Source organism: Talpa occidentalis, unplaced genomic scaffold, assembly GCF_014898055.3.
Source record: "Talpa occidentalis isolate TD23 unplaced genomic scaffold, MPIMG_talOcc4v2.1 talOcc4.9, whole genome shotgun sequence".
NCBI classification, from domain to species: domain Eukaryota; kingdom Metazoa; phylum Chordata; class Mammalia; order Eulipotyphla; family Talpidae; genus Talpa; species Talpa occidentalis.
In genome coordinates this window covers 21,741,167-21,760,994 of record NW_023605305.1, presented here as the reverse complement: position 1 = coordinate 21,760,994, position 19,828 = coordinate 21,741,167, and the positions used below count along the sequence as shown (strand labels likewise).

At 42.5% G+C, this 19,828-nt stretch overlaps 1 protein-coding gene across 3 annotated transcripts in view; it reads right to left on the bottom strand.

Moving 5' to 3' along the window:
* Window positions 1-55: 55 nt before the first annotated feature.
* The window catches only part of THRAP3 (thyroid hormone receptor associated protein 3), a 56,336-nt gene continuing 36,563 nt past the window's right edge, over window positions 56-19,828 (bottom strand). For 2 of the 3 annotated variants that reach the window (XM_037500662.2, XM_037500663.2), the window contains exons 4-12: window positions 16,712-17,614; window positions 13,918-14,628; window positions 12,984-13,156; window positions 11,520-11,631; window positions 10,427-10,511; window positions 8,352-8,539; window positions 2,489-2,684; window positions 1,900-2,043; window positions 56-1,614 (exon numbers count right to left, since the gene is read on the bottom strand). In XM_037500662.2, the coding sequence (XP_037356559.1) occupies window positions 1,393-1,614; window positions 1,900-2,043; window positions 2,489-2,684; window positions 8,352-8,539; window positions 10,427-10,511; window positions 11,520-11,631; window positions 12,984-13,156; window positions 13,918-14,628; window positions 16,712-17,614 (2,734 nt within the window). In that variant the 3' untranslated portion in view covers window positions 56-1,392. The remainder of the gene's footprint in view (window positions 1,615-1,899; window positions 2,044-2,488; window positions 2,685-8,351; window positions 8,540-10,426; window positions 10,512-11,519; window positions 11,632-12,983; window positions 13,157-13,917; window positions 14,629-16,711; window positions 17,615-19,828) is intronic. The other variant, XM_037500664.2, reaches the window with a different exon arrangement.

Sequence of the window (19,828 nt, the reverse complement as noted above, 5' to 3'; positions counted from 1 at the left end):
AGATACCCACCCACACATGCATACACACACTCGGGATGACAATGACCAGAGCTCATTTACATCTGCCACTTCATTTATTTTTTTATTTGCAGGAGGAGTTGAAACAAATTTTTAATGGTGTTTTCATTTTTTCCCCCAAACATGAATCATTCAAGTAAAACCAACTTAACTATAGAAATGTAGCAAAGTAAGGGAGAGTAGCACAACAACCCAAGAGGCAAAGGCTGGGGGGGGGGCGGAGAGGGAGCCAAAGTGGGTGCAGTCCGCATATAACATATGCATAAATGCCTTATGATTCACCTGCTCAGGACCGCCTCCCCAGAAGGCAAGCACAAGGACCCATTTTAAGAGGATGTTTTTCCCCCAAACATCTGAGAATGTTTCAACTTAAAGCTTAAGGTTAAAAAAGGTAAAAAGAAAACAAAACCAAAAATAAACCAAAAAAGCCACCCAGCCATAACCACCTTCCTTAATCGATCATAGGAGTTTCATTTTATAAAAAGATTAATAAAAAATATTGAAAAAATTATTTTCTCATCTTATATTTGTAAAGATAATAGAATTCAGAAGTTTCTTAGAAAACAGACCAGAAACTGCCATCCAGTTTCCACCCCTGTTGAGCTCAGGATCAGCAGGACTAGAAAGTTTGGGATACTGGAGTTGCTGGTGGAGAATGGGAAGCCCAGCCCAGAAGAAATCAGAAATACTGAGGGGGGGGGGGTGTACACATGGGGTGTGGTTAGGAGCAACACCACGTGTGACAAGACACATGGCTGTGCAGAAAAGGGGAACACAGGTGGTCAGAAAGGCCCTGAACTCCTCGACATACAAAACCGATTTTTACAAAGATCCAAGCAGTTTGGTCCCAAACTGAGGTGAACACGTCAATGTTTATTCACATGCTTTTTAAGAATCAAAGTTGCTCAAATTAAATCTTTCTGCTAATGTTACTACATATGCCTAAGAAAAGGATAAAAGGGGCTTTTAAAATCAGGAAAAAGGAGACTGAAAATCATCAAATTATTCCTCGTAGCTCCAAATGAAATGAAATTTAAGAACAAAAACTGTTGGTTTCTAATAGGGAACAAACCAAAACCCAAATATTGCTCTCCCCTCCCTACCCAGCCCCCACCCCACACAACCAACAACAAACGAGAAACAGCGAGAGCCCAATGTATTGTATTCTGCTCAAGAGCTGGGTCTGACCACTGCCAGCCACCCCTATCCACTGGGACACAGCGCCAGGGATACTTTCATGATAGGATTCTGCATGGCTGCTGGGGAGTAGAGATAGGATTTTCGCAATTTTCTTGAGGCTCCTCTGTTTAGCTCCTCATCAGCCATCTTCCCAGCGATTCTCCCCCCTGGGCAGGGCTCCCATTAGAATGGACCCTACTCAGTTGTGGGTTGTAAATTGTCCTTTTCTTCTCGGTTCTCTGTCCCACTCTCGTCGTCTTCAATCTCCCCTTCTTCCCCACTGAACTTGTCATGGGCCCATTTGGGACTGGTGCTGGACTTCCGGAACATGAACCGGCCCCGACCCCGGGGAAAGGCTCCTCGGCCCCGGCCCCGGCTCACCCACTTCTCACTTCCTTCACCTTCGCGGTCATCATGCTGAGAGGGAAGAAAACGCCATCAGTGCAAGCTTAAGAGTAGCTAGAACCTTCTTCCCTGCACCCACCCAAACGCGCCTTTCCCAAGCAGATTATGCCACAGCCATCCTTTTGCTCCTGTTCTGTCCTCCTCTTGGCCCTCCATTCCAAATGCCATTCGCACAGCTCTAAGAGAGTATTCAGTTGGGTGCCTCAGGAATTCTAAGGCCTACGTAGGCTTGGGCAATGTAACTTTCTTGGTGGTGATGAAACCGCCACTGAACACTGGTGATCCCCAGATACATACCAGGTAATACTTCTTGCTTTTGGGTGTGTACTCAGGGTCCCACTCCTCCTCCCGGTTTCTCTTCTGAAAGTCATTGTTGCTGCTGCTGTTGTTGTTACCAGAGTAGCTGCCTCTGCCCCAGCCTCTCCCTCTGGCTCTAAACTGCTGTGGCAATAAATGGAGGGGAAAAATAACAAAGAATCATCTCAGGAATGGAGGGGAAAAAATCCTTGCATGCTGTTCAAACACTTTTCTGCCACAGAATACAGTTATCCCCCAGTCATGTGCTGGCCAACTGGTTTCCAGCCATCCCTTTCTGCTCTCGTCAACTCAAGTCTATAGTATAAGCTGTCGATATGGCACATGGACCTCCCTAAATACAATAGTAACAAAGGGAGAAGTTTCAATGCCCGAAACCCTGAGGCTTTGTAACTAAATGTTTATGAACGGAGAAACAACTAAAACTGGAAAGCCTAGGGAATGGGAGTCACAGAATATGATCTATAATGGATTATTTGTATCAAGGTCAACAAAACTGGTATTCTGGGAAATGCATAGTTAAGAATTATGGAAGCAGAGGCTTAAAGAGGAGGAAGGAGAGAGGTCTTACAAAGGTCCCCCGAGCTCTGCCTCCTCTTTCACTTGGACCCACAAAGTCTTTGGTCCCCAGTCTTGATTTGTCAAAGCCCGTTGTGCTCTCCTCTCTTTCCTCAGTCTCTTCAGTGTACTCTTCTGCTTTGTAGGAGTGGGATGACTGGGAGGAAGAGGATGATGACCTAGACCGGTCTCGTGCTCTCCGGTGCTTCCTATGGGAAGAGAAGAGGCAGGGAAATCAGTAAACCTCTGTGGTACAGCCCTTGCCTGGGGTCTCATGGTTAAGCAGCACAGAACAATCAGGAATATATTGGTGATGAGAATAAGTAACCTAAAAACACCCAACTCACCCCCATCTTGCCCTCCCAGGGTAATTCTGTCAATCATGTTCAGTGATACATCTATGAATACAGGACATACACAGAAGGGAGAATACAACCCATGGCCTCTGGTACACAAGCATGAATTAGAAAGGCAAAAGGAAACTAAAATATTGGTTAGTATTTTACTAGCACTTTGCAGTACTGAGAACCACTATGTATCTTGTACTGAGACACAGTTATTATATATTACTCTGTGCTTTAAATTTCTTTCTTTCTTTTTTTTAAAGATTTATTTACTTATTTTATTTATTTATTCATTCATTCATTCATTCATTCATTCATTCATTCATTCAAGCACTGGGTACAGTCAGAAGCACAGGAGGGTGAGAGAATTCACCAGAGCCAGAGCGGGGAGCAGAGCAGGCAGAAGGACCGAAGTACACTGCTGGGGGGAGCAGCGGGCGGCAGGGGAGGTCTGTGCACCATGCGGGACCCTCCTCCGGTGGCCGGGGAGCAGCCGGGGATCGAACCGGCACCGCAGAGACCGCGGGCAGCTTCGCAACCCAGCGCTCAACCGCTGCGCCACCGGGGAGGCCCTTAATTTCTTTTTTATAGCCAGAACAGTCTTGTGGGGGTACTCTAAAGATTAAACAAAGCACTCAAATGTTTTACAATGAAGTAGCAAGCATGCAGTAAATGGTAAGTAAAATAAATCAGTACCAGATCCATTTTATAGATGGGGATCAGGTGAAAGAACTAAACAGAACTTGGATTCAAATCCAGCTCTAATTATACCACTAATCCACACCCCACCTCCCACTAAGCTCAAACAGGTCATGTTATGAAGCACAGGATCTGGAGAAACTCTTCCCAGAGTTATTTCCCTCCATTCCCTTCATCTGGGGTAAATTACAGACTAGGGCAAATTGTCTTAATATGATGAATCATGGTCTATATTCTAGAGGTCGGTGCCAGTCCTGCCATTTGGTAGATGAGTTTACCAGCTGCCTCTAAGGTGGAAGGCCAGGCTCCCAGGAATAGACTACTTACAGGGAGAAACCAGCCAAGTGTTAGTAACCTGCTGGTGTCCTCCCTCCCTCAGTCCTAACCATCCTTTTCCACACAAATTTGATGACCTCAAGAACTTAAATATGTGAATCCTACCACAGTTCTAGCATCTACTTATAAAAAGGAAAAATTTAAGTTATTTTCTGATCTAAGTGTTCTTAGATCAGATGTGTAAGTGGCTCCTAAAAATCTATGCTATTTCAGTTTCTAAAGACTCCAAAACAAAAGAGTTACAGTACTGAAAAATATAAAACATTGTTAAAATAGAAGACACGAAAGAATACCGTGTTCATAAATAAAAGAACAAACACCGGGGCCTCCCTGGTGGCACAAGGGGTTAAGCACAGCACTATGAAGCTGTCTGCAACCATTGTAGCACAAGTGGTTGTGCTACAATCCCCGGCCAGGGAGGTGACCCACATGGAGCAGCAGACCTCTCCTGTCTCGCCCGCTGCTCCCCTCAGCAGTGTGTTTCATCAATCTGCCTGTTCTGCTCCCCACTCTGTCTCTGGTGAATCCTTTTACCACCCCACACCTGTGGCCTGTACCCCAGTTCTTGTATGATAAATCTTGAGGGGAAAAAAACAAAAAACACTGCTTAAGTGGACGTATTACCCAAAGCAACTTACAAATTCAACACAATTCTTATCAAAATCCCAAAGACATTTTTTCAAGGACATAGAACAAGTCTAAAATATGTATGTAACCATGAAAGACCACAGACAGACAAAGCAATTCTGAGAGAAAAAAAGAAAAAATGGAGGTATCACACTCCGTGACTTCAAACTATATTACACAGTGACAGTAATCAAAATAGTAAAGTATTAGAACAAAAACAGACACAGAGATGAACGGAATAAAGAACACAGCCCAGACATAAGCCCACACAAAGATGGACTGTTAATCTATGACAAAGAAAAGCCTCTGAACAAATGGCTTTGGGAAACTTGAACAGTCACGTGAAAAAATTGAAAATAGAGCATTATTTAACACCAGACACAAAAATTACTCCAAAATGGGTTATAAGACTTGAATATAAGACTGGAATCATAAAACAGAAGAAAACACAGGCAACACATGCCTGGACATCAACCTTAGAGATGTATTTGAAGACTCAACCCTAACAAACAGGGAAACAAAAGCAAAAATAAACAAATGGGATGACATCAAACTAAAATGCTTTTGTATGGTCAAATAAACCACTGCAAAAACAAAAATGCAATCTACTGACTGAGAAAATAGCTGCATGTCATTCATGCAGACATACTGCCAAAAATTAAAAATAACCCATACAATTGAATAGCCAAGAAAACCAAACCACCCAATCAAAAAATTTGCAAAGGACCCGAGGAGACATAGCTCCAAAGACCTACAGATTGGAACATAAGCACATTAAAAAAAAACAGCTCAACATCATCTATTAAAAGGGAAATGAGGGGCCTCCCTGGTGGCACAAGGGGTTAAGATGCAACCTATGAAGCTGTCTGCAGCCACTGTGGCACAAGTTCAATCCCTCGCCAGGGAGCTACCCACATGGCACTGCAAACTTCTCCTGACTCGCCCGCTGCTCCCCTCAGCAATTTGCCTGTTCTGTTCCCCACTCTGTCTCTGGTGAATCCTCTCACCTCCTGCACCTCTGGCCTGTACCCCAGTTCTTATATACATAAATAAATCTTTTTAAAAAATAAAAGGGAGGGCCTCCCCGGTGGCGCAGCAGTTGAGCGCTGGGTTGCGAAGCTGCCCACAGCCTCTGCAGCACTGGTTCGATCCCCGGCTGCTCCTCGGCCACCGGAGGAGAGTCCCACATGGCACGCAGACCTCTCCTGCCGCCCGCTGCTCCCCTCAGCAGTGTACTTCGGTCCTTCTGTCTACTCTGCTCCCCGCTCTGGCTCTGGTGAATTCTCTCACCCATCCCGCGCTTCTGACTGTACCCAGTGCTTGTATAAATAAATAAATCTTTAAAAAAAAAAAAGGAAATAAAAATCAAAATCACAATGAGGTTATCACCACACATCTATGAGAATGTCCAGTATCAAAAAGACTATAGACAATAATCATTAGTGAGGGTTTGGCGAAAAGGAACCCTCATTAATTGTTGGCGGGAATGTAAATTGGTACAGCCTCTATGGCAAGTGGTATGGAGAGTCCTTAAAAATGTAAAAATGGAGGGGCCTCCCAGGTAGCACAAGAAGTTAAGATGCAGCGCTATGAAGCTGTCTACAGCCACTGAAGCACCAGTTCAATTCCCCAGCCAGCCAGGGAGGTGACCCACATGGTGCAGCAGACCTCTTCTGTCTTGCCCGCTGCTTCTCTCAGCAGTGTATTTCATTAGATCCACCTGTTCTGCTCCCCAATGTCTCTGGTGAGTTCTCTCACCCCCTGCATCTCTGGCCTGCACCCCAGCTCTTGTATGCATAAATAAATCTTTTTAAAAAATGTAAAAATGGAAATACTGTATGATTCAGCAATACTCTTATGTATTTATCTGAAGAATATGAAAACACAATATGAAAAAATATATACAACCCTATGTTCCTAACAGCACTACTTTCACAATAGCCAAAAACATGGAAACAGGTCCAAATGCCATCAATGGAGGACTGGATAAAAATGGTGTTTTATTTAATTATTTATTTTTAAAGATTTATTTTTATACAAGAGCCGGGGTACAGGCCAGAGGCGTGAGAGGATCCACCAGAGGCAGAGCAGGGAGCAGAACAGGCAGACGACAGAAATACACTGCTAAGGGGAGCAGAGGGCGAGGCAGGAGAGGTCTGTTTCGCCATGTGGGATTGCCCCTGGCCGCCCAGGATTGAACCTACACTGCAGAAGCTGCGGACAGCTTCACAGTGCGGCATGCAACCACCTGCGCCACCAGGGAGGCCCCTAAAAATGGTGTTTTATGTCAATGGACCACTACTCAGTCATTAACGAAGGTGAAATCTTGTCTTTTTCAACAACACAGATGGAACTTGAGGTGATTATGCTAAGTGAACAAGCCAGAGTATGAAAGGCAATAGTCAGATAGCTTCCACTTGTAGAAAAATGCAAAAAACTGAAGACTTATAAGAGAGACAGGACAGCTCAGTGGGTATAGGAGATTGATAAGATAGTACAATTACACTAGAACTTTGGTGGGTGAGTGTAACATATATACATATCAAGGTGTGAAACTACACCTGTGAAACTATAGTCTTGTAAATGAGTATCAATAAAATTCGATTGAAAAAAATAAATCACAAAAGCCAGAGAACTGAGTCCTAGCACTGCTTATTAACTATACGGACTTCGGGTAAATCATTCCTTAGTCATGAAGAAATTTGTGTGAAATGTAGTGTGATATATACTGAGTGACAAACTACCATGTAACAAAAACACAAATTTTGTTCTTGTGTCAATCATAAAAGTTGCAAACACAAGGATTCCAAGAGATCCATTCAAGGTACAGCATACCATGGTAGAAAGGATGTGTTCTAGGAAATCAAGATCAGTAATCCAAATCCGACTCTGAAATGCTTGAGGAAGGTTCTGTTTCCTTTCCACAAACAGCAGTGTTGAGGATTACTGTACTATCACTTCCAGTCCCTCTTCAGGATTATCAAGGTCTTTATCTTTGTGCAGCTCTGAAGCTGCTAGGACTCCTAACACGTAAGTAGCACAGTGGAAAGTGAGACTAAGTGGAACACAAGATCTTAGTGTTATGTCAGCTGATACTTATGTGATCTTAAATCACTCTGAGCTTTAGCGTCTTTATCTTTCAAATGGGCAAAGTAGTTATAACTTGTCTCAATGGATTGCAATCAGAAAATGGGCATGAAAATGTTTGCCAGCTGAAGTTCAGAAACAGAAGTGTTGCTTCTATGGGAAGGTATGGAACGTCAGTTCTTTTTCATTCACTGAGACATGACTGAAAAGTCATGGAACTTCCAAAAATATAAACAGAAACAACAGGAACCTTGGCATGAATGCTGCCCTATGATCAACAATGCTACCTTTGTTTAAAAACCTCTTGGAGGTGTCTACGAAACTTGTTTACAGGGCATTTAAGATCAACAATCTTCTCCTATTGGTACCACCCTGCTTCTATGACTAAACAGTGTTATTACCTGATGAAGACTTTGAGCCATTTGTTAAAAAACAAACAAACAAACAAAAAAAAAAAACCCACAAACCCTCCATGAAGATTTGTGATGAAAAATAATATGCTTAAAACAACTGTAAAAGGAATCCCCAAATGTTTCTCCATGCTGTCCATATAGCCAAATTAATGGTCGATCTCCTGGGGAACATTCTGTGAACAAGGATCACACTTTCTTGAATGCAAAAGTTTTGCTTTCAAGCTACCTGGTATGAAAGAAGAAAATACACAAACTGCTATCCTTCCTAACCCCAAAATTCTGTGATTTGGAAGGTCTGGTGTATCGCCTAAAGGGAGCAGACTAGAAATGCCATTCAGGAGTCTGGATGTGGTCAAACACAGGGGCTTACTTCTGCTTCTTTGATCCTTTATGAGTTTTCTCTGTTTTCTCAGCAGATCTTTCCCTTGAGTGGCTTGAGTCTCGGGAATCCACTGATTCTCTTGATTTACCTCGTTTAAGATCTCTCTCCTTATGTTTTTTACGACGTTCAATATCAAGGCGGAGATCAACAGGATCATCTTTGTATTTTCCCTCAGTCTGCCAACAGAAATCAAAATTAAGGTTTTTGGGATTCAGGGCTATCATCTCAACCACCCCACAACTGTGGTTTCTACTCCAATGGAGTGGTATAGAGGAAGGACTGGAAATTGTGAGGTACCTCACCCAAGGCTGGGAGGGATACAGGATGTCCCACTGAAGTCACTTCATGATGATCCCTCAAAGGCCAAACCAGCTCTCTTATGACAGCCTTCTGAAACTGCTACATATATATATTGACCTTGCTTTGCGTGTCTCGTCTGTGGCCCAGCAATGACTGGCTAAGCTACAAGTTTAGATAGCCAAGAGTTCTGGAAGGTGACTAGGTCGAATTGCCTCAGGCTTAGTTACTAGAAGGAATGGAAATGCTCAAGGCATTCTTACCCTACCTACACTGAGCAGCCACCCTGGGTTTATTCTCCTCCACTGGAAATTAAAGACTTAAGTAGCCTGAGAAATTTCTCTGAAGAGGGAATAGCAAAAACCATAACATGGAATTCATAAAGTGAAAATACCAGATTGAAGTGTATTTTGGAAAAGAAGAAAGAAAAACCATTTTTTGCTAACTTCCTAGGGAGTATAACTATAAGGGTATGAATGCAGCTGACATGCAGATACAATGAACCCAGTTGCAGCAGCAGCAATGGCCTCCCACACTCCAAGCTACCATTAACAACGGCTTCCTAAAGTTCTTAGGCAACTCAGAGCAGGATGCAAGGTGACTTTAGGGACATTATGTACTCAGATTTCTCTTGGAAGTAAAACTTCCCTAAAAGATGAAGAAATGAGTGGCCCACTCTGCATTAAAATGTTACTTACAGACTAATAGAAGTTTTTTTTTTTGGAAATAGTTTGATTTTAATTAATAAGGTTGGTAATGAATAGTAACTGTATTTTATCACGTTCTTTTGTATTTGCGCAGGGAATGGGATCTGTGCATCCTCCAAAGACAAAAAAGGAAAACTGCGGTCACTGCTCCCTTAGGCAGTGCAGACAGCACCTCTAATGAGTTGGCTTTATGAGGCATAGAGGACGAGATCTCTTCTGATGTTTCAAAACCTTGACTTTCACATGTTTCAAAACCTTGGTTTCACATGGGTAGTGCCAAGCTGGTGGGTACTTGGAAAAAAGAAAAAGGGGGTGGGAAAGAGACTGTGCAAGAGTACCTCTCATCACATTCAACCAACAAGACAAATTTGTTTGGAAACTTGAAAATTAATAAGTCTGTAAGAGGTTTCAATGGTCTATGTGAACCAAGGCCAATAAATACTAAGATTTTAAAAAAACCCAAATCTAGTATTTCATAGTAAAAGATTGCATACAAGCTTTAACCTCTTAATGACACTGTTTACGTGCACATCATTGCAAATGTAGTTGGGTTATCAAAGTAATGTTTAGCTTTAAAGTAACAGTAACCAACAGATGATAGATATGGTACAATGTTAGAAAAAACTGGACTAGCTGTTTAAAACAGTCTACTAAGTTAAGATATGAATCATTTCCCTCTTCTCTGACATGCATGTCTTTTTGAAATCATGGTTGGAAATAGTGCATGTATATAGTTGATTTGATAATACTTACAAGCAGAAAAATATCACAAAAAGTTTCTTCTCTCATCATGGGCACTTGTTCCAAAACTCCTCTCTTTTTTTTCTCAAGCTCACCTCAATAGACTTTGGGGTCATTTACCATATTCTAACCACTTCACAAAGGTTGTTGATACATTTAATAAAAATTAACCCTTTGTAGTTCATTTTTAGAATTATGCCCATCCTTAAAAGAAAAACACAAACTTAAGTAGAGAGTAATTTAAACAAACACATTTCTGTCAAGTTCATGCCCAACGCACTCATTTTGTTGGAATTACTGATCAAAGCAACAGTTCACCTTGTAGCCTGGTTCCCGGGGACTTTTCATTTCATCATGAGCCAAACCATGTTTTCTGAATGTACTGGGAGAAATGTCTATCCTCCTAAAATTAAAAACACAAAAAACTGTTTAATATTCCACAGTGTGAATGAATTTCGACTGGTAAGTTGGGTAACAGAATCATGCAAGTGTTCCTTTCTATTATGTTTCATGATTTACATATGTATTACTAATATTCTTTGCTTTATACTTATCCTTTCCCATCGACCTGCATGTATATATGCGTGCATGGGTGCATACACAACTTACCCCCCACCCCAACACACACACAAAATGCAAACTGTCTAAATTCAAACAAAAGAAACTTCTTACTCCCTCTCAGCCAGGAAGACACACTCACCTAGAGCTGTGCCTATAATTTCAAGTTCACATCACAGCTATCTATGGCCTGCTAACCTCAAAGAGAATCATCTTGGTAAGTACAGTTTCCATTAATCACCTATGGAATTAGTTCTAGATGAGAAAAACAACTGCCTGGCATATACACACCACTCAAAAGCCCCTAAATCTAAGACTGTTGTTCAAAATCTTTACCTACTGCAAGATTCAAAAGTTGACTATTAAGGAATCTAAGATTAAGGCCAACTTAGTTTCTCAACAAAGTCCCTATTTGCTGAAAAGATTCCCATAACCAAATATGATATTCTTTAAACATGCTGGATGGGCTTTTAAATTCTTTTGACATAATCCTATAAGCTCCCTCACTCTTGGACCACACCCCACTACAAATTCTTTCCCCAAAATAACTGAAGTCTCTTAAAAAACATTTCCTCTACCTCACAGTGACCCTGGGTTATCATTTGTCAGCTCCCAAAGATACAAGGGTTCATGTATGTCAAAAGAGATTTTTTTTTTCATGCCCAAGGTGAGAAACCGGTCATCAAAACATGTCCTTTCAACTCACAACTACAAGTACCAATTGCTATCCAGTAGTCTGGAAAGTGCTACCCTAAATTTTGCTGCTAATGTACTTAACATGGCAAAAATAAGATACTTTAACATCTGATGAGCAGTCTTTTATGACAACTCCAGTGGAAGGAAAGGTCCTCACCTGTGTATCTCTGGGCTTTTCTTGTTTTTAGCTGCTTCCTGCTCAGTTCCTCTCTTTAGGTATTTAGTAAAGCGTTCATGCAATGTCATTCCTGAGGACCCAAAATGATGCTCTGTGGGAATACAAAGAAAACACATTATTCTACCAACGGCAGATATATTATTCCAACTCTTCTGCATGAACCTGCAGCTGCAGAGATGTGATTTAACTAGTCAAATCCATACAACAAACGTACTGAAAAGATGAAGGAAAACAGGCCAGTTCAGACATATTTCAATGTTGGGCACTGGGTTTCCATTGCAACTCCCATATCTTAGAATATACACGAGCAAAACCTGGATCTTATATCCCTTTGAATCCCAGCACTAACTCCTCTTTGAATTGAAATTTCAGATGGAACCTGTAACTGACCTAACCCAACTTTGAAGTCACTCTTTCTCTGCCATCCCCCAACTTGCCCACCTCCATGGGGCCAGGAAATGGGAGAATAATGTGTGGAAGAACCATATCATATCACAAGAAAACTGTAGAGGTTTCCACCTGCTAGACAGAAAAAGACAAGAGATACTGGAAAAGCCAATTTTCTTCCCTCTTTCTTCATGCATTTTAAGCCTTCACATGAAGTATTTTACCTATTCTCATGACCACAGATTTTTAAAACGTTTAGTTTTAAACATTCAGCGGTATAATTAAAAAATGGGAACACACTGGGCCTCCCCAGTGGCGCAGCGGTTGAGCACTGGGTTGCGAAGCTGCCTGCGGCCTCTGCAGCGCCGGTTCAATCCCCAGCTGCTCCCTGGCCACCGGAGGAGGGTCCCACATGGCACACAGACCTCTCCTGTCGCCCACTGCTCCTCTCAGCAGTGTACTTCGGTCCTTCTGCCTGCTCTGCTCCTTGCTCTGGCGAATTCTCTCACCCTCCCGTGCTTCTGACTGTACCCAGTGCTTGTATAAATAAATAAAAATAAATCTTTTAAAAAAAATTGATACAGCATTTAAAAAAAAAAAATGGGAACACAGGCCTCTCCAGTGCGCAGCGGATTGAGCACAACGCTGTGAGGCTGTCTGCAGCCTGTGCAGCGCAAGTTCCATCCCCAGCCAGCCAGGGAGATACCCACATGGTGTGGCAGACTTCTGTTGTACCCACTGCTCCCCTTAGCAGTGCTTCTGATCATTCTGCCTGTTCTGTTCCCTGCTCTGTCTCTGGTGAATCCTCTCACCCTCCCGCGCCTCTGCCCATGCACCCCAGCTCTTGCATAAATAAATAAATAGATAAATAAATAAATAAATAAATCTGTCTATCTTTTTCTAAAAAAAGGAAACTCCTCCCTGGGAAGAATCTCCTTCAAGTCAGTCCCTAACTTCAAGGGCCCTTTTCATGAGATAAAGAGCCCCAATGCCCTTACTTATCCTTTCACTAAGTGCACAGGAAGGAGGCTGGCAGCAGGCTGGGTCCACACTCACCTTTAACATGGTGAACAATGGTCACAATATGCTGGGCGAACAGTTCTGAGGGGCTCCGCTGAGACTGAGCTGACTGTATGTGTTGGAAAATGGAACGAAATTCCTGTTCCTTTTTGTTGCTATGAACTAGATCGCGACAAAGTTTGCGTTCCTGAGCCAATAAGCCACTGGGTCTGAAAAAGAAATTACAGGGAGGCCCAATTGTAACAAGATACACACAAAGTCAAAAGATTTAAACTTTAAAAATACAAAACAGCCAGCCTGCGTCTCACCATTCTTTCCTAAAGTTCTGCCCCCACTTCCCTAGTCCAACTCTAAACTACTCTATTATTTGATGGTGGAGGCATGTAATTAAGATTCTGGTGACCTGGCTAAGAATGGAGAAATGGATCCTGGATAGCTCCAAAGGAAAAGGACATCATCAGAACATATACAAAGAAACAGGATGACAAGGGTAGGGCTGGAAAGGCAGGGAGTTTGGGATGGGAAGGGGTATAATGGATTGGCAAGAGAGAAGCAGAGGGTACATAGCAGCAAGAGAGCCAGTGATTAAAGAATAAAAAAAAAGCTTCACCGCTGCTGCGATACTAATCCAAACACGTAATCACCCAATGACACTTTTCTACTGAAAACAGGTACTACACTGAAACTTGGACAGCAGGAGAAATATAAGAGGGGCCTGGGGCTTCCCCTGGTGGCACAGCGGTCGAGAGCTGGGCTGCGAGGCTGCCCACAGCCTCTGCAGCGCTGGTTCGTTCCCTGGCCACCGGCGAGGGTCCCACAAAAAAGGCCTGATCTGGTTCCAGAATTTCCTAAGGGCAATGCACGACAATCTCGGGGTGGGGGGGGGGTGCACTGCAAGTGGGGGCATGAGGGGTGGTTTGGAGACATGACTTAGGCCACTAAAGCCCTGAGATCAAGAACTACATCTCACCTTGCAAGATCCTCATCAAAAGAGTCCATCCGGACATTGACCTGCGCCTCTCGAGTAATGGAAAAGGAAGACTTCCCCGTGGAAAAGTCTCCTTTGGCTGCCAGCTTCTCTCGGCTCTCAGAGGTCTTCCTTGGAGGAGGTGATGAGCTTTTCTCCTGGACTGCTTTGTAAGCAGTCACTCGGAAATTCTTTTCAGGCACAAACCCCCTGTGCCCACTTTCGGTTCTCTTGGGCCCGCCCCGATCCTCCTTTTTGGATCTCTCTGAGAAGGACTCCTCCTCCAACTCCTCTGTTTTCCTTTGCTTTTCCTTCCCTGAAGGTGCATATACCAGGCCCTCCCATTTGCCCGACTTTTCTTCCTCCTGGTTTTTGTTTGCACCTATGACTTTCGACATAAATTTGGGTTCATCATCAAACTCGGACTCCTTCCTTCCCTTAGCTTTGTCTTTATCTTGCTCATCCATCTCCTCCTTGTGGAAGTCAGCCATCTTCTTCTCAAAGTCATCTCGGAGTTTATACCTTTTAGGAGACTGGCTACCTCGAAAAGGCTTCTCACTATCAGTTTTGGGAGCAAAAGGATCAGATTTCATTTTTGCATCACCCATGCCTGTGTCTGAAAAGCTCCCTTTCTCTTTCATTTTCTCTTTATCAGTATTTGTTTGTTTCTGTTCCTTATCTTTTCCATTCTCTCCTTTCTGCTCTTCTAGGTACCTAGTTATAAAAACAAAAGGGAGACACACAAGAGCTTCTTAAGCAACCTGATCTAAAACAATACCATATGGTCTTGGGTTTTTGGTTCTCTGAATAAACATGTCTTGTGGATTCCAATGTTACCAAAGGACTTTCTACTTGGTGACTTTCTAATAATTTCTGAATAATTGCGCTTCATTGAACTTGGCATTTAAAAGAAAAATATATTGTCCACATAGTTGTGTCTTACAAAAGCAACCAAAAACCAAACAGCAAAGGTAATGTTTAGGATACTAAAGAACAAAAACTTACTTACCTGTAAGTAGTCTAGGAAAAAAAAAATTAAGGTCTTATCCAACCTTCACTCAGTCACTTAATATCTGCTTTCAGCAAAGTTAACATAGAATGTTCAACCTTGGACAGTTTTGCTTTATACAACTCACATTTGGAAAAACAAGTCTCAAAAGAGACTTCAAATTTGCTTCAAGTCACCTAGAAGATCTAATATGAAATATACTGCAAACACAAATAAAAACAAAATATAGGTTAATTGGGGGAGGGGGCAAAATCATCCTACTCTTTCTTATGGAAAAGCAGAGCTCATACCTATAGTCTTTTGAGATTCACAGTCCTGGCAAGGAACAGACTTACATTTTAAAGTAGACTTACTGGAGGCTGGAAAGTAAAGATTCTGAACATCTCATTTGTACCATTAATGGAGAAAGTCTAATCAAATCATAGCTGCATTACTATGGCAAAGAAGATTCAAAGGACAGCAGGGCATCAAAGAATATGCTATTAAGGGAAAAAGAAAAGAGGAAACCACTTGCCTATTAAGTTCCTCCTGACAACCTGATCCCAGGGGCAACTTCCCTGCTAAATCTCCACCATACCAATCCAACCAACTATACAAAAATTCTGGTTCCAACTCACCATGTCCCCCAGAACAGAAAGACGAAAGCACTGTCATGTCCTCTCCTAACATGCAGCCTGACTTGCTTCTACTTGGACATACAGCAACCTTATAATTTTAAAACAAAGCCTTCTGGACTAAGCCTTGGGCATTCCCATTCTGCCCAGACTCCTCAGCTAAGGGTGTTGGGTGTGAGTGTGGCTAGAGATTGATCACAACAGATGTTGGGTCCTACAAGATCTAACAGTTCCAATGGCTATTTATTTTAGCAAAGACATATTTTTGATAGCTGACCTACAAATCTCTATGTTCTACGGCTTTTAGTGGTAGAATCCGAGGCAAATTTTATTTTATTTAAAGATTTATTTATGCAGGGCCTCCCCGTTGGCGCAGCGGTTGAGCGCTGGGTTGCGAAGCTGCCCGCAGCCTCTGCAGCGCCGGTTCAATCCCCAGCTGCTCCCCGGTCACTGGAGGAGGGTCCCACATGGCGCGCAGACCTCTCCTGCCGCCCGCTGCTCCCCTCAGCAGTGTACTTCGGTCCTTCTGCCTGCTCTGCTCCCCGCTCTGGTGAATTCTGTCACCCTCCCGCGCTTCTGACTGTGCCTAGTGCTTGTATGTATCAATCAGTCAATCAATAAATTTAAAAAAAAAAAAAAACACTTTGAAAAAAAAAAAAAAAGATTTATTTATGCATATAAGAGCTGGGGTACAGGCCAGAGGTGCAGTGGGTGAAAGAATTCACCAGAGACAGAGTGGGGAACAGAACAGGCAGGCTGACTGAAATACACTGCTGAGGGGAGCAGTGGGCCAGGCAGGAAAGGTCTGCTGCACCATATGGGTAGCTCCCTGGCTGCGGATGGAACTCATGCTGCAGTGGCCGCAGATAGCTTCATAGGTTGCATCTTAACCCCTTGCACCACCGGGGAGGCCCCGAGGCAAATTTTAAATGTGAAAACATCACTGAGTAGTCTAAAGTAACTCTATACTACAATACAAATTCAGGAAGGTAGGAAAGCTAGAGTTAAGTTAAAGGTTTCCTGGGGTAATGCTTTTAAAGTATGCTAATGAAAAATTTAGGAAATGGGGATTGCCTTATTACCGCTAATCAGAGCTCTAACTTAGGCCACATCACAATTAAATTGCCAGCTGGTGAGATGAAAACACAAACAGGCAGCAGGGACAGATACTTGCCTCTTTGTATAGGTTGCTCCTCCTGGAGCAGCAGCCTCCTCCTTCTGAGATGAGCCATACGTGGAGCCAGTAGTCGGTGGACTCTTACCCACAGGGCTCTTTTTGGACGGACTCAAGGACCCAGAGCCATGATCAAACTGACCTTGGTGTGTCCCAGCCTGGTACCCAGAACCACTCTGCAGAGTTGAGCCCATCTGGGATGTGTTGGAAAGCGGAGGGCTAGGTTTTGGCACAGGGCTAGGACGAGGTGACCGCCGCCTCACCACCACAGACTGGAGGGGGCTTTTAAGAGCAGGGCTTCGCTCCCGGGGACTCAACTCAGAAGCTGAAGCCCGTGATGCAGAACTAGCACTGTACGTGGTGGCATCTGGCCATGACTTCGAGCTCTCAGATGCTTTTGTATCTTGAGAGGTGCCTCCAGAGAATGTCTGCTCCTTGGCCTCATCTCCCTGGTTATCCCCGGCAACTTGAGACGGCCGGCTATCCTTGGAAGATGACTTTTTCTCCTTTGTAGACTTGCGCTTAGAAGACTCAACTCGGCTGTGGTTGGAGGAAGAACGAGAAGAAGAAGAGCGCCTTGATCTGTCCGAGGAAGACTTATCAGAGTTTCTAGAATGGCTCCTGGATCTTGGTGAAGGGGACCTTCTCTTTGGGGACCGGGATCGGGAACGGCCCCGACGAGGGCTGTATGCTTGCCGGTAATTCTGCCAATTTGAACGGTAGTTTCCATAGCCTCCTCTATTATACTGGCCCCACGGATAAAAGCCTCTATTGCGCCCACGAAAATAATAGGGCCTTCTATAGCCTCTGTTGTGACCTCGGAAATCTCGATTCTGATACACTCTTGGGTGATTTCTCTCTCTGTTATGAGCTGGAGAATATGATCTGGAACGAGACCTAGAACTGAAAGGGGGAGTTGGGGGAAGGGGGGGAAGATGTTTGAATTTTTGACAAGCATTTTAATTTTAAAAAATTAATAAAACAAAAACCTGCCAACAAATAAGTAACATTGTGAAATCCCTGCACTTATGTATCATTTATTTTTCAGTTTTGTTTTCGAAGGGAACAAAAATCTCACTGCTTATGGCCCATATTAAGTATAAAACTGTAAGAATCATTTCAAAAATTAGACACCCAAGACTTCCTCAATAACACTGCAGCATATCTTAAATGATGATATAACTCTACAGTGAAAGAATATCTATGTCCTTAATGTCATAAACTGATAGATAACAAAGACCATTTTCATATAGTATACTAACTGCTTAAGGCACAGGGGCTTTTACCCATCCTAGCTCACTGGAAGTAAGAAGACCTGTAAGGTGTAGTATGTAGACAGGTAATTATTAGGTCCTTTGACCCCCTACATTGTTATAATACTCTACTACTCCCCATTCTACCCATTTCTGTGCCAGGCTAATTTCTTAAAAGATATAGAGACTGTAAAAGTACAATTACAGCAGGTCTAAACGAAAGAACACTTAAAAAGGGGCTTGTAGGATGCATCTATTCAAAGTATAAAAGAATTTACTGAAATCTGATCAGCAAAGCATACAAATAACAACTTTTTTTTTACTGGAGTCTGGAAATGGTCTCATTATTTAGGTCAAGTTTCTGTGACTGAACTATAAGATATTACCTAGATGCCACCAGAGGGCACCATCTGACCATGACGATCTTGACACCCAAGCACCCCGGGGGTTAGCAAAGAGAAACTATAAAAGCAAGCCCTCCTCGTCTATGTATTTTCAAGTCAACATAAAGCTAGCATTGTGTTTTCCTTCATTTAACAATATAAAACTCTTTTAGCAAGGTACAATTCCAGAATCACAGGGATTCAACATTAACCTAACTTTGTAAAAATTATGGTTCATGAATGTCAGGCTTGTTAATAACAGGGAGTTTTGTTTCCATCAAAAAACCTAGAATACTATTTGCTGGTATAAAAATTCACTGGGGACTTGGATCCTGCTAGTCTTGATAGCTGTGATACAGCAAAGAATAGATCATTCACCACCACTCCTAAGTAGCTAGAAATGTGCTAAGTTACTAGTACTCTTTCCAAAATTACTCTTTACATATAGAACAAAAACTGTTCAGTTAATTGGCAGGCTTTCTCACTCCAAGCCTGAATGGGAACAGATCCATTTTGTTTGTTCATTTTATAAGTAACTCCACTTTGCAAATGTGACAAGTTTTAATTACTGAACAAAGCAGTATTTTTTAATTTTTATTTAATCTAACGAAGATAAAGTGAGATGGGTTTACTACTACATATTTACCCATAATGCTTAGGCTCTTCTATTTCAAGAACAGTAGCAACTGGCAAAGACATCTTATTGCTGTTTGTTAATGGCTGCTATTTAAGAACAATTTAACAAACAAAAAAAACCTTACCTTCCACACTTTTCATTTGAAAATAGTAACATTATAAAGAAAAGAAGGGAGAGGCAGATGCAGGCTACAAAACTGATTAAGACCCAATGAAATGGCTACACATAAGGAGGTGATGCACCACCAGCACTAAGGTGAAAGGCTTAACTCATGTTCCCAACCTCAGAGGCCACTGATGCTTCTGTCATCAATTACTAGTGAGGACCCTGCAGCATACTGCATCCAAACCCCACAGTCACTGCGCAGATGCAGGAACATGAATCCCTGCAGATTGCAAGTGAAGTTTTTTATAAGAAGTCACTTAAAAGGATACAGCCTGTGAAATACAAGGAAACAATCAATTTTCTCCAATTCTGTAGAACTCAGCAGTTAAGTTAATTTAAAGACATGGTTTCTCAAACTCTCTGGATAGTATACATTCCTTGTAGGAGGGAAAACAGAAGGGGAAAAAAAATCATGAAACAGATAAGCCAGAAACAAAAGTTGAACATCCAGTGGCAAATTTATCTGTTTCTAAAAAACAGAGATGTCAACTAGAATCAAGTATTAAAACATGTTTTCTAGTGGAAAAATCCCTCCAAAATAACAATCTTAAAGGTACAGGTATAAGATAGCACATAAAGTGGCTCTAGACCCACCCAGCACATAACTGCTGCTTAAGTCGTCTGCCCCTCACTTGCCAAGTCACTGACCATGCCAAATGATCTGTAGAACAAGGAGATC